The 13,987-nt window shown below is 41.3% G+C and overlaps 1 protein-coding gene across 1 annotated transcript in view; it reads left to right on the forward strand.

Moving 5' to 3' along the window:
* Positions 1-13,987, forward strand: part of CUNH8orf34 (chromosome unknown C8orf34 homolog) — a 422,416-nt gene that overhangs the window by 166,602 nt on the left and 241,827 nt on the right. The window contains exons 4-5 of the mRNA XM_077492843.1: positions 10,579-10,707; positions 10,968-10,996. Coding sequence (XP_077348969.1) covers positions 10,579-10,707; positions 10,968-10,996 — 158 coding nt within the window. The remainder of the gene's footprint in view (positions 1-10,578; positions 10,708-10,967; positions 10,997-13,987) is intronic.

The raw sequence follows: 13,987 nt of genomic DNA on the forward strand, positions 1-13,987 counted from the left end.
TTCAAGGGAAAATTCATGTAAAGATATACATAGTAACTGATGATTTTACACATTCGCCTGGAGTTGCTGTTTAAAAATGGGGCATATACTCAGGGCTGCTGTTGGAAATCACGGGCCTCCATACAGCCTACTTGACAAGGCCCCCCTCCGAAAATATGAAAACAATATTATTACCAAAAAATACACTACAATGATTTCTAGCAAGCACAAACATAACACAACTTGCAAAATTCCCACAAAATTGAAAAGATAAAACTGTATTGAGTTAATAAAATTCTGGGCGTAAATGATACTCATTCACATAGGTGCTGTTGCCTGTATAGTATGGATCTGCTTTTTTTTATGTGACCATTGCAGTATGCAGGCAGCCTATGTTATGCAATGGGGATGCAGCAGCTGTATGAACACAGCTGCTGGTCCTAATTTGACAGGCATGCGGATGAAGGTGTTTCAGAAAACAATGAGGTGGCCTCTAAAAGTCATACATCTAGGTGCCCTGAAGTGGGGAGTAGAGTGGCAACCTCAGCCTGGACTCCAACCAGGCCACACTTCTCCATAAGGATGGATTCTTTCTTTCCTGCAGTTGGGTCTGCCCTTTTTACCAACCAGGTGTTTTTTAGCATTTGTATTGAGCCTTGCTTGGTTATTATGCTGTAATAATAAATTTCATTAAGGATATACAGTACTGCAAAAGTTTTAGGCAGGTGTCAAAAAAAGCTGTTAATTAAAAATGGTTTTGGAAAAAGAAGTGTTAATAGTTTATTTTTATAAGTTAAAATGGAAAGTAAATGAATAGAACAGAAAATCAAACCAATATTTGGTGTGACCATCCTTTGTCTTCAAACCATTTGCAGAAATACAGCCCCAAACTTGCAAGGAACGTGCTTCACTGTTGCCTGCAGAAACTCTTTATTGTACCACTCTCCAGCCCTTCGCCAACAAACTGCCTCCTGCTACAGCCAAATATTTTAATTTTTGACTGCTCAGTCCAGGGCACCTTCTGCCATTTTTCTGCAGTTCCTATGTTTTAGTGCATAGTAGAGTTGCTTAGCCTTGTTTCCACGTTAGAGATGTGGCCTTTTGCCCAAAATTCTTCCATGAATACAACTTCTGACCAGACTTCTCTGGACAGTAGATGGTGTACCTGGGTCCCACTGGTTTCCACCAGTTCTGTGCTGGGGGCACTGCTGGACACCTTCCGATGTTGAAGGGAAGTAAGCATAATGTGTCTTTCATCTGCTTCATTACGTTTCCTTGGCCTACGACTGTGTCTATAGTCCTCGTTGTTGCCTGACCAATAGTGTCCTCAATGCTGAGAAATACAGGAAGATACTTATCCATCATGCCATACCATCAGGGAGGCGTATGACTGACCACTAACTTATTTTGCAGCAGGACAAGGACCCCAAAAATACAGCCAATGTCATTAAGAACTATGTTCAGTGTAAAGAAGAACTAAGAGTCCTGGAAGTGATGATTTGACCTCCCTTGAGCCCTGATCTCAACATCATTGAGTCTGTCTGGGGTTACACGAAGAGACAAAAGGATTTGAGGCAGCCTACATCCACAGAAGATCTGTAGTTAGTTCTCCAAGATGTTTGGAACAACCTACCTACCGAGTTCCTTCAAAAACTGTGTGCAAGTGTACCTAGAAGAATTGATGCTGGTTTGAAGACAAAGAGTAGTCACACCAAATATTGATTTGATTTAGATTTTTCTTCTGTTTGCTCACTTTGCATTTTGTAAATTGCTAAATATAAACAATTATGATATATATTTTTGAAAGCATTCTTACTTTTCAGCATTTATTCACACCTGTCCAAAACGTTTGCACAGTACTGCATATACACTATACCATTACCAGTAAGCGGCATAGCTAAGGTTCTCCCAGAAACCCAGGCCATTTTGCAGTTTTTGCCCTTTTTTTTAAAAACTAACTTGTCTGTGAAATGCTAAAGTTAGGTTTCAGTTACAGTTTTGATATAAGGTTATAAGGTTTTCAATTTTATAGCAATTTTTTAATCAGTTTGGTGCCATTTTTGCACATAAAATTCTATAAATCTTTGTGTTGCTTGTAGGGCTTGACTCATTGCAAGGCACAGACATGTTGGCATCATCTGTGCTGCAATCAGTGACAGAGCTCTGTCTTGATCACAGCCTGTCACTTAGTGAAATTCCCCCCAGTTGGCACGTACGTGATGCTTCCAGTAACTTAATTAGCTATTCAGTGAAGTGGTTCACACTAGGATTATCATGTTGCTGATGATGGAAATCATTAATATATTTATAGGAGAGAGCTGGTTGTTGTAACAGTAGCAATACCCAGATAACGTGTATTGGTGCAGAATGAGGCTGCATGTACAAAATTGATCTATTACCTTTAAATGGTTATAATAATAATAGCCTATCTTCTCAGAAAATTTCATTTTTCCGCTAAGGTTGCTGCATTACACTGGCCCACCCCGGTTCCTTTTCTCAGTAATCTAGGGATCTGACAATCCCTTTTTACTTACCTGTTTGTAATGTAATGCAGAGAAAAGATAATTTAATACATCCATTGTCATCTTCTTTCTGCCTTTCACCAACAGAAAGCCTGATGCATCAAAAGGTCGGTGCCAAAAAGGTTTGCACAGCAACATCTTTGTTCTAAACAAATAAGATTACCTTAAATTACTTTGTTAGGAAATTTGCAATAAAATATAGATCTCATCAATTGTTATTGCTGTTTAGTACACACAATGAGATTATCAGACACATTACAAATTATTATTTTTTGGATGCTAATCTCCATATCGAAAACGAATAGGTTACTAAAGTGTAAAAATTCTCGTACGACAGAATAAAAATTTGGGCGTAATGCAATATGTTGTATTGTATTTGTATTTTATTTTTGGATGAAAACTATACTGATTAAACTAAAATCACACTATCTGGTATCATACGAGAACTTTTTTTGCATTTGTCCATTCGAAAAATTTGGGGCGACTGCTGTGTACTAAATATCAGATTATAGTACAATCGATTTAAAAGCAGTATTTTTTTGTACGATATTCTGATTGTGTGCACGGGGCTTTAGATTTACCAAACTCTAATCATAGAAATATGGCACTAATAAGGGCAGAACTGTTTCTGAGTCAAACAACTGTAGATGTGAATTTGCTGAGGCCTTTGATGTTACATTTCAAATTAATTGTAAATTATTATGTAATGGTACCGCATACAAGCTAATTTATTTTTAATGTCTAGGGGGGGCCATGGACTAAGATTAAAAACAATAGAAAAAAAAATATTTTAAAAAGGCAGTAGTATTTTTGGACCTGAAAACCACCAGTTTCTCTAATAAAGGATTTTGTAATATTATTTTGCAGAGGCGTCTAAATTGCCTGAACAACTGGATTAAATATTCCTGCAGGGATTTATAATATGTGCGCGTGTGTATATTTATATATAAAAATGAAAGTTTAATGTAGATGTAAATCATAATTGAATGATATATTGTTTGCTAAAGCACCAAGGAGGGAATTCAGTACAGCATATTCAACACTTTTTGGTGTTTTGCAACACTATTTAAAATAACCTGTGCCTAATTCAGGAAAGCCTTGTGACAGTCTCTTTTGCAGTTCTAACACATATTACTATAAGAACCGATCGCTATGGCTGGAACAGATTCAAAAAGAATAACCACCAGTTTGTGGAATAAGAAACTGCATGTACAGTGCCTTGCGAAAGTATTCGGCCCCCTTGAACTTTTCAACCTTTTGCCACATTTCAGGCTTCAAACATAAAGATATAAAATTTAAATTTTTTGTGAAGAATCACCAACAAGTGGGACACAATTGTGAAGTGGAACGAAATCTATTGAATAATTTAAACTTTTTTAGCAAATAAAAAACTGAAAAGTGGTGCGTGCAAAATTATTTGGCCCCTTTACTTTCAGTGCAGCAAACTCACTCCAGAAGTTCAGCGAGGATCTCTGAATGATCCAATGTTGTCCTAAATGACTGATGATGATAAATAGAATCCACCTGTGTGTAATCAAGTCTCTGTATAAATGCACCTGCTCTGTGATAGTCTCAGGGTTCTGTTGAAAGCGCAGAGAGCATCATGAAGACCAAGGAACACACCAGGCAGGTCCGTAATACTGTTGTGGAGAAGTTTAAAGCCGGATTTGGATAAAAAAGATTTCCCAAGCTTTAAACATCCCAAGGAGCAATGTGCAAGCGATCATTTTGAAATGGAAGGAGTATCAGACCACTGCAAATCTACCAAGACCTGGCCGTCCCTCTAAACTTTCAGCTCAGACAAGGAGAAGACTGATCAGAGATGAAGCCAAGAGGCCCATGATCACTCTGGATGAACTGCAGAGAACTACAGCTGAGGTGGGAGAGAGTGTCCATAGGACAACAATCAGTCGTACACTGCACAATCTGGCCTTTATGGAAGAGTGGCAAGAAGAAAGCCATTTCTCAAAGATATCCATAAAAAGTCTCGTCTAAAGTTTGCCACAAGCCACTTGGGAGACACACCAAACATGTGGAAGAAGGTGCTCTGGTCAGATGAAACCAAAATCGAACTTTTTGCTCACAATGCAAAACGATATGTTTGGCATAAAAGCAACACAGCTCATCACCCTCTACACACCATCCCCACTGTCAAACATGGTGGTGGCAGCATCATGGTTTGGGCCTGCTTTTCTTCAGCAGGGACAGGGAAGATAGTTAAAATTGAGGGGAAGATAAATACAGGACCATTCTGGATAAAAACCTGTTGGAGTCTGCAAAAGACCTGAAACTGGGACGGAGATTTATCTTCCAACAAGACAATGATCCCAAACATACAGCAAAATCTACAAAGGAATGGTTCACAAATAAACGTATCCAGGTGTTAGAATGGCCAAGTCAAAGTCCAGACCTGAATCCAATCGAGAATCTGTGGAAAGAGCTGAAAACTGCTGTTCACAAACGCTCTCCATCCAACCTCACTGAGCTCGAGCTGTTTTGCAAAGAAGAATGGGCAAGAATTTCAGTCTCTCGATGTGCAAAACTGATAGAGACATACCCCAAGCGACTTGCAGCTGTAATCGCAGCAAAAGGTGGCTCTACAAAGTATTAACGCAAGGGGGCCGAATAATTTTGCATGCCCCACTTTTCATTTTTTTATTGGTTAAAAAAGTTTCAAAAATCCAATAGATTTGGTTCCACTTCACAATTGTGTCCCACTTGTTGGTGATTCTTCACAAAAAATAAAAATTTTATATCTTTATGTTTGAAGCCTGAAATGTGGCAAAAGGTTGAAAAGTTCAAGGGGGCCGAATACGTTCGCAAGGCACTGTAAATAAGACCAAATTTGTACTCAGAGTGGAGCATGTATTTGCTGGGAAGCTTTCATAAATGTGACTGGTTCTGGAACAGGGCCAGTGGGTTGCTAGGATGTCAGTGGCTGTGACTTTCCCAACAACTGGTGACTCATCTCAGACCACTTTCAGCTGCCATCCGGGAGATTCCCAAGCCGACAGGGCCCATAGGAGTTGAATGAAGCTGCACTAAGTTTGGAGTGTTGAATGCAATGGACACTCCAGCCTCAAACCGGCCATACACAGTTAAATGGAGGAATCCCCTTCTTCAGCAGAACATTGTTACATAATTACATAGTTGATAATGTGTGTGTGTGTTTAAATCACTACCATTTCTCACATCCCTGTATATTGCATTTGCTAAGATGCCCATCTAAACTTTTTTTGAAGTTCTCAACACTCTGCACTGACACTAAGACCTGTGGAAGGGTATTCCACATCCTTACCATTCTGACAGAAAATATCCCCTTACGCAGTTTAAAATGGTTGTAAAGGCTGAATTTGCTTACCTTCATGCATTCTATACATGACAGTAAAAATCCTTCTGTGTGCTGCTCCCCCACAGTCCCTCCTTTATACCCACCTGAGCCCCCTCTCAATCCAGCAATTTGCATGGGATCCTTGGCTATCCCAGGTCTCTCTCTCCTCGTTGGCTGAGACACAGCAGTGGGAGCCATTGCTGTCAATCACAGCAAATGAGGGGACAGAGTGGGGGGCGGGGCTGAGCCATGGCTCTATTTGTCTTATGAACGCATAGGGTGGGGCTCTGGAGCAAACATGCACCAGTGCCCCCGTAGCAAGCAGCTTGCTATTAGGGTCATTAGAACCAGGAGCACTGGCAGGGAACCCGCAAAGAGGATGAGGGCTGTTCTGCAAAACCACTGCACAGACCAGGTAAGTATGACAAGTTTGTTATTTTAAAACAAAAAATCCAAACCTTTAAAATCACTTGTTTTGAACTGCTTCTCTTCCAGCTTCATTGAGTGTCTTCTTAGGAAATCTAAGATTGGATAGTTTTCCCCTACGCTAGAATCACAATTGTGATATTCATGTATTGCGATCATTTCTCCTCTCAAGTGTCTCTTCTCCAGAAAGAATATGTTTTAATGTTTGTAGCAGTTCCTCATAACTCCCCCCCATTAGCTTAGTAGCCCTTCTCTGGACTTTTTCCAGCACCAGCATATCCTTCTTAAGGACTGGTGACCAGAAGTGGACAGCATACTTAAGATGTTGCCAAACCAGAATTTGTAAAGTGGAAAGTTAGTTTTACTTGAGTAAATATGTTTTCAATGCATGTTAGTAGTCCACTGGCCTTGCTTTCTGCAGCTTAACATTACATACAATTGCTGACATTGTCATTTACTAGGAACTACCGATCGTTTTCCAACTTAGATTCTCCAAGAGGTTCACTGACTCACACAGCCCCAGCCTCTGCTCCTCTTGCTCCCACTCACTGATGATACCGCCCCTGGCTTCTTCTCCTCCCACTCACTGATCACACAGCCCCCTGCATCAGCTCCTCCTGCTCTTACTCACTGATCACACAGCCCCCTGCATCAGCTCCTCCTGTTCCTGCTCACTGATTACACGGCCACTGCTGTCCTTTCTTACCGCTCACTGATCCTACAGCCCCCGGCATCCTTTCTTCCTGCCCCCATTCACCTATCGCGCGGCCCACTGTGTCCCCTTCTTCTTCCACTCACTGATCACTCTGCTTCAAAGCAACTCACTGCTTCCTGCTGGGGTCCCTGATTCACATCATTGTCACTCTGCTCGCAGCTCTGACCTGCCCTTGTAGTCAGCCTCTCCCAGCCTGGCATGTGTCTGTCTCTCTCACAGCCCTGCATGTGTCTGCATCTCTACAACATCCACCGCTGTCAGAGTACACTGATCAGCAGCTGCAACTGATTGGCTGCAGCTGCTGATCAATGGAAAATTTGACATGTCCCTTTTACAGAATTCAATTAAACGATCAACTTCTATTGAGCAGGTAGCCCACAAGTATGTATGGCCAGTTTCAGTGCCGTCAGTTACCTATGGCTTTGTTCAACAAATTTATGTACAGGTTTCATACATGAGTTTATTGGAAATGCGTTTTGTGTAAAGGCATGACAGAATTCTAACCAATACCAGAAACCACTAAAGCCTTTACAGCAGGAGCGTGTTCAGCTCACAGCACTACACGCTACCTGGATTGACCACAACAAACCAAAAAGCTATGTGTGACATAAATATGATCTCAAAATTAAAAATGTAAATATAAATATTGCAACCAATAACTAATCAAAAGGAGAAGTAGAAGTGGGAGTTTTAAGGTGCAAATTAATCAATATTGAGAACAAATTCAAAAATATATAAATAATGTTTAATAAACATCATTTAAAATACTATATTAAAACCAAGATGACTAAATTCATACGGCCATTGTACAAAAGTTTCTTGACTCTACATGTTTTACCACAGTCATGGCTTCCTCAGGAGCATGTGCACAGTATCACTATAATTTATTGATTTTATAGTGATACTGTATGCAGTCGTGAAAAATCTCCCGAGGAAGTCATGATTGTGGCAAAACATGTAGAGTTGACAAACTTTTGTACAATGACCATATGACTTTAGTCATGTTGGTTTTAAAATCATATTTTAAATGATGTTTATTAAATAAAATGTATATATTTTTGAATTTGTGCTCAATATTGATTAATTTGCACCTTAACCACTTGCCGCCCGCCCTATTACAAATTGACGGCGGCAAAGTGGTTTCATAATCCTAACCGGACGTCATATGACGTGATTAGGATTATGAGCCGCTGCGCGCCCCCGGGGGCGCGCATCGCGGCGATCGTTGTTGCGGGGTGTCAGTCTGTGTCCAATCACGGCTGATCACAGTGTAAATGGGAAGAGCCGGTGATCGGCTTTCCCTCACTCGCGTCTGTCAGACGCGAGTAGAGGAGAGCCGATCGGCTGCTCCTCTGACAGGGGGGGTCTGTGCTGATCGATTATCAGCACAGCCCCCCCGAGGATGCCCACACTGGACCACCAGGGACACCACTAGACCACCAGGGAAAAGGTAATAAAAATCCATAATCCTCCCTAGACCACCAGGGTGCCAGTCAGCACAATGGGTGCCAATCAGTGCCCATAATGGATGCCAATCAGTGGCCACAATGGGCATCACTGATTGGCATGCATTATTGTTTGGCACTGATTGGCATCCATTACTATAACACCGATGCCGCCTATGAGTGCCCACCTGTGCCGCCTATGAGTGCCCACCTGTGCCGCCTGAGTGCCCACCTGTGCCGCCTATCTATGCCCACCTGTGCCGCCTATCTATGCCCACCTGTGCCGCCTATCTATGCCCACCTGTGCCGCCTATCTATGCCCACCTGTGCCACCTATCCATGCCCACCTGTGCCACCTATCCATGCCCACCTGTGCCGCCTATCCATGCCCATCCGTGCCGCCCATCCGTGCCGCCCATCTGTGCCAGCTATCAGTGCCAATTTGTGCCACCTATCAGTGTCCGTCCGTGTCGCCCATCCGTGTCGCCCATCAGTGCCGCCTATCAGTGCCACTTCATTGGTGCCACATTGGTGCCCATCAGTGCCACCTTATCAGTGCCCATCAGTGTAGCCCCATCAGTGCCCATCAGTGAAGGAGAAAACGTACTTATTTACAAAGTTTTGAAACTGAAACCAAAAAAAAAAATTTTTCAACATTTTCGGTATTTTTTTATTTGTAGCGCAAAAAATAAAAACCGTAGAGGTGATCAAATACCACCAAAAGAAATCTCTATTTGTGGGAAAAAAATGATAAAAATTTCATTTGGGTACAGTGTAGCATGACCGCGCAATTGTCATTCAAAGTGCGACAGCGCTGAAAGCTCAAAATTGGTCTGGGCAGGAAGGTGTTTAAGTGCCCTGTATTGAAGTGGTTAAAACATCTACTCCTCCCTTTGAAATGTTTCTACTATGAAAAGGTGGTGCTTGTAATTAAGACCGCATATCCTTGTTTAAATTTATTTTTCAACTAATAACTAATGTCAACTACTGAGTGGGTAGCCCAACACCTAGACACACAACTACTACACCCTAGGAGGAGTGCTGCTGTAATCAGGGAGAGGGAACTCCACCTGTGAAGATAAAAGCAAGTTAAGAGAGAAAACAGTGCAGAGCTTTATTAAAAACCACATATACTCACAAAATAAAATGTAAAAGAGTGCATATAGTCCATGAGAAAGCGCTCACATAAAACACAACACATTTACAAGGAAAGTATGGATGAGCAGCCATATTGTCTGGATCACTTGTGGCCTGCTGACAGTTGAAGAACTGGGCTGGATGCCAGATGTCTCTGCTGCTCATGCTCAGCTCGCTCAATCCCAAGACAGCACCCAGTGGACGATGGTCTCTTGTAAAAATAGGGTCCCAGGACGCCTTCCGAGGACACCTCCTCTTCTTCAGCTAACACCCACGGGCTACCCGCTCTCATTAAATAGCCCCCACAAGCTCCAAAGCATGGGACGGGGGCAACAAAGGCAGACTGACAGCGTGCTGGGTGGGAGGGAAACTAGGAATGATATAACACCTCTGATGATACAAAGTGATCAGGGAGTAGACATTTCTGCCATTCTGTGCTCTTTCACATTTTATTTTGTGAGCTTTTAATAAAGCCCTTTGATCCGTTTACTACACCAGAGGTCTGCGCTGCTTTCTCCCTTCCCTTGCTTTTCTCAGAATTCTAAACTGTCTATGACACTCTTTATCAAATTCAGGGTAGATGACATACACAGTTGTCATTTTCTAATGCAATACTTGTTTCAACATTTTGGTACGTTATAGTGCTGCTGATCGCCTGCAGCCTCTCTCCAGCCACTCTGTCTATATGCATGCGCCCCCACCATAGCTGCATGGCATTTCTCAGGGCAGGTTTCTTGAAGATGGCAACAGTGGTGCATGCCTGTGTAATGTGTGTTCAAATGTCTTCATCAGGAAACAGACACAGAATGCTGTCACCGTTTTACAGGAAGTGCCTTGCAAAATAACAATTGTTTATAATGCACAATGCTTTAGCAAAATAAATGTAATTTGGTTATTGGTTACATCTACAGTAATGCTCATTCTGATCTGTACCAGGTTTTTTTTTTTTTTTTTTTTTAAACGAAGGGTCTCTCTCTTCCAGTTCACTTTAGAGTATTAGAAATTGTTTTCTTGTGTTTTCAGTGCCCAGGTCAATTGAACACCCTAGATGGGATTGGAGGACAAAACCAGAAAGTCATGATTTTGATGAATTAAACCACATCCTTCAGGAAAGCAAAAAGCTGGGGAAAGCTTTGGAGAACCTGTCACGTAGTAAGTAGCACCAAATCTGACACCTATATTTGTTTATAATAACCCTTTCTTGAACATTGTTGGGATTTGAAAGAGAGACATTTACTTATCTGTGCATGTGTGTGTATGATTGAGATACATTATCATTTATATTATTTTGTTTTAATACTGCAAATGTTTGCAATGTTTTATGTTATTCCTGATGCTTTACATTTTTCACAGCATTATAAGTACCCTGGGATGTAAAATATTTTGTCTAATTTTATTTTTTTGTTCTATAGGTATTGCTGTTTCAGATGACCTTGAGCAGGTAATATAAATATGCTTTACTCATATCCTAAATAGTACAGATGCAATGCATAATACCCCAATTTTTGTAAAGAAATTTTATTTATATACTGTCTTGTCAGAGGTCCTGAGCGCAAATTCTCCAGGTGAACTGAAAATCAGATCCATATAAAGGCCTAGGCCCCATCTGGTCCCACAAAGGCTCTGGAAAATATTAGAAGATTATTATGTCCAAATATATTTTGGGTCCAGTGTGAACCCTCATTGGCTGCTTTAAATAACCTTGATTTTATAGAAGAGTCACCACTGTGGACAGATGTGCCTTTCAAAAACGATATTACTCCATTGGACTTATCAAAGCTATAGTACATTGCATGCCTACATGCAAACCACCATTCTTTATATGCTAGGGCTGCTTTTTATTTCCAGTTTAACATTCGCTCAGACAGAGGAACAATATTCTGCTTAAATAATTGAACTATTTTATGGGGATGAACCAACAATCGATTTTCTGGTCCAACAATCCTGTGTTGATTGCCTTGGGCAGTATTGATGTTTTCCTCTTCATTCATATACTATATTATGAACGTCACAACGATTACCAGTTTGGCCTTTTTTGCAGTCTGGTAGTAATCTGTGTTCACTTCAAAGATCAGAAACTATCCACTTACATGGAACGGAGGCACATACTGCTTGTAGAACTTTTAAGCTGAACCCCAGACAGACATAAAAGAAAAATATGAATGCAGCTGGTATTTTTGAATCATATATTAAATATATTTTTTCTATTGCAACTGATGTAAGTACCTCGACTTGACGTGGTATCAGCTTCTTCCAATCCCAGACTCAGGGAAAGGGATTGCTTGACAATGGCAATGAATTGCAAGAGTCGTGACATCACCCAAAGGCTCCCATGGTCCAGTTGTTGGCGATCCCTCCTCTCCTCTGCAGCAGTCGCTCCCTTACACCGGGTAGCTGGAGTTGCTAGATCGCGTGACTGGACTGGATTAAAAACAGAATCTGGAGCAGCTGTGCATAGTAACCATTCATCTTCTATCATCATTTTCTGAGCTTAAAGTGATATTAAAGGCATAGTAAAAACAAACCTGTCATACTTACCTGCTCTGTGCAATGGTTTTGCACAGAACAACCTTGATCCTCCTCTTCTTGGGTCCCCTGCCAGCGCTCCTGGCTCCTCTCCCTAGACCAGTGCCTCCAACAGGAAGCTGCTTGCTATGGGGGCACTGGTGTATGCTTGCTCCCGAGCCCTGCTCTATGCATCTATAAGACACATTGAGCCGTGGCTCGGCCCTGTATCCTGCTCTCTCCTCATTGGCTCACTGGCTGTTGCTGTGTCTCAGCCAATGAAGAGAGAGAGACCCATGACAACAGAGGCTCCCAGGCACATTGGTGGATCTAGAGGGGGCTCAGGCGAGTATTAGGTGGGGCTGTGGGGGGAGCAGCGCACAGAAGGTTTTTTACCTTCATGCATAGAATGCAAGAAGGTAAAAAACCTTCAGCCTTTATAACCACTTTAAAAGCCAACTCCAAGAAAATGATTGCAAGGGTTAAATGCTTATTATGTTTAGGGAATAGATAAAGAAGCTCTATCACTTACCTCATTCCCTACTTCGACTGGCTCCAGCACACTCTTCCTCCCCCAAAGGTGCGGTCTGTGAGCAGAGCTCCAGCGTCATCACCTACAATACAGGGACATTAACCCTGTATGGTACACTGAAGAGGTTGGAGTGAAAACCTAGACACTCACAACTTACAGAGCAGGCTATGGGGGCTGGTTGCAGTGCTGGAGAGAGCTTGCGAGAGTGAGTAGTGAGGTATGCTGCATGAAAATAGAGAGAGAGCTCAACAATGGCTGGTAATGCCTATGCAGTGACATCAACCATAAGCCTCCTATGGCTCATCTATTGCCGGTGCTCCCTCTTCTCCCCTGTAGCCAGTGCTGGATGACACAGGGGTGCCAGTCACATGACTGGAGTGGTCTGAAAATAGGTAAGTACTGTATATGAACCTTTCTTCCACATGATAATATAGGAGCTAGTAGTGGGGAAAGGACAACTTTAAGATTAACCTTGAATTCTACTTTAAGCTTCATTTTTTACAGATCTTAAATGAATTGGCAAAGCATGGTTACCATACAATTTTTTTTTTTTTTTTTAATATGGTACCTCCTTTTTATGTTTTTTAGCCAAATGTATATTTTTTTGTTTCATACAAGTTGTTGCTAGATTGCAAGACTAAACTTTTTATTTTTACTTTTATTTTATGCAAATGCTGGTTATCTCTTCTGTAAAGCACTGAGTAAAAGAGTTATTTTCAGATTATATTTCTAGTATCTCAATTTGCCCTGGTTAATAAAGGATTCACAAAGAGATCCTACAGAGCCTGCACTTGCATGTTGCAAAATTCATAAATATCAAATTTTGTAAGGAAAAACAAAGCATTAATCTCCCAGCCAATTGAACATATTTTAGAGGGTCTTCTTCCTATCCTTCCTCTACCTGAAGACTGAACTTCAAACTTCTCCATCATCTCATTCTCCACAGACATTACCTTTTGTTTCACCTTCTCCTCTCTTTTTAGATTGTAAGCTCTCATGAGCAGGGCTCTTAAAACCATCCTGTCTCAAATTGTATTATAAGTGTACTGTCTCCCTTTTATTTTGTAAAGCACTGCACAAACTGTCATCAAAGATAAAAGCCTTGCTGCAGCAAAATTAGGGACAGTGCTTTGGATGTCTGAAATATAACATCCAGCTCTGTAGAGTTCTGGGGAGAACAGAAACCAATCACATTAGCAGGGAATCAGAATTCCGAGGACATCACTACAAGGAAACAGTATTTGAATTCTTTGGCAGTTTTAGAAAATTCTAGGAGAATGCAGATTGAAATGGGAAGGTAATTTCAAACTGTTATGATGCAGAACCATTTACACATTTCAGCTATGGGCCTATTCATTTGACAATAACTATACTTTACTATATGTATGCCACAAT

The sequence above is a fragment of the Lithobates pipiens genome, unplaced genomic scaffold, assembly GCF_037356315.1.
Source record: "Lithobates pipiens isolate NorthernLeopardFrog02 unplaced genomic scaffold, aLitPip1_a1.2 Scaffold_19, whole genome shotgun sequence".
NCBI lineage: Eukaryota > Metazoa > Chordata > Amphibia > Anura > Ranidae > Lithobates > Lithobates pipiens.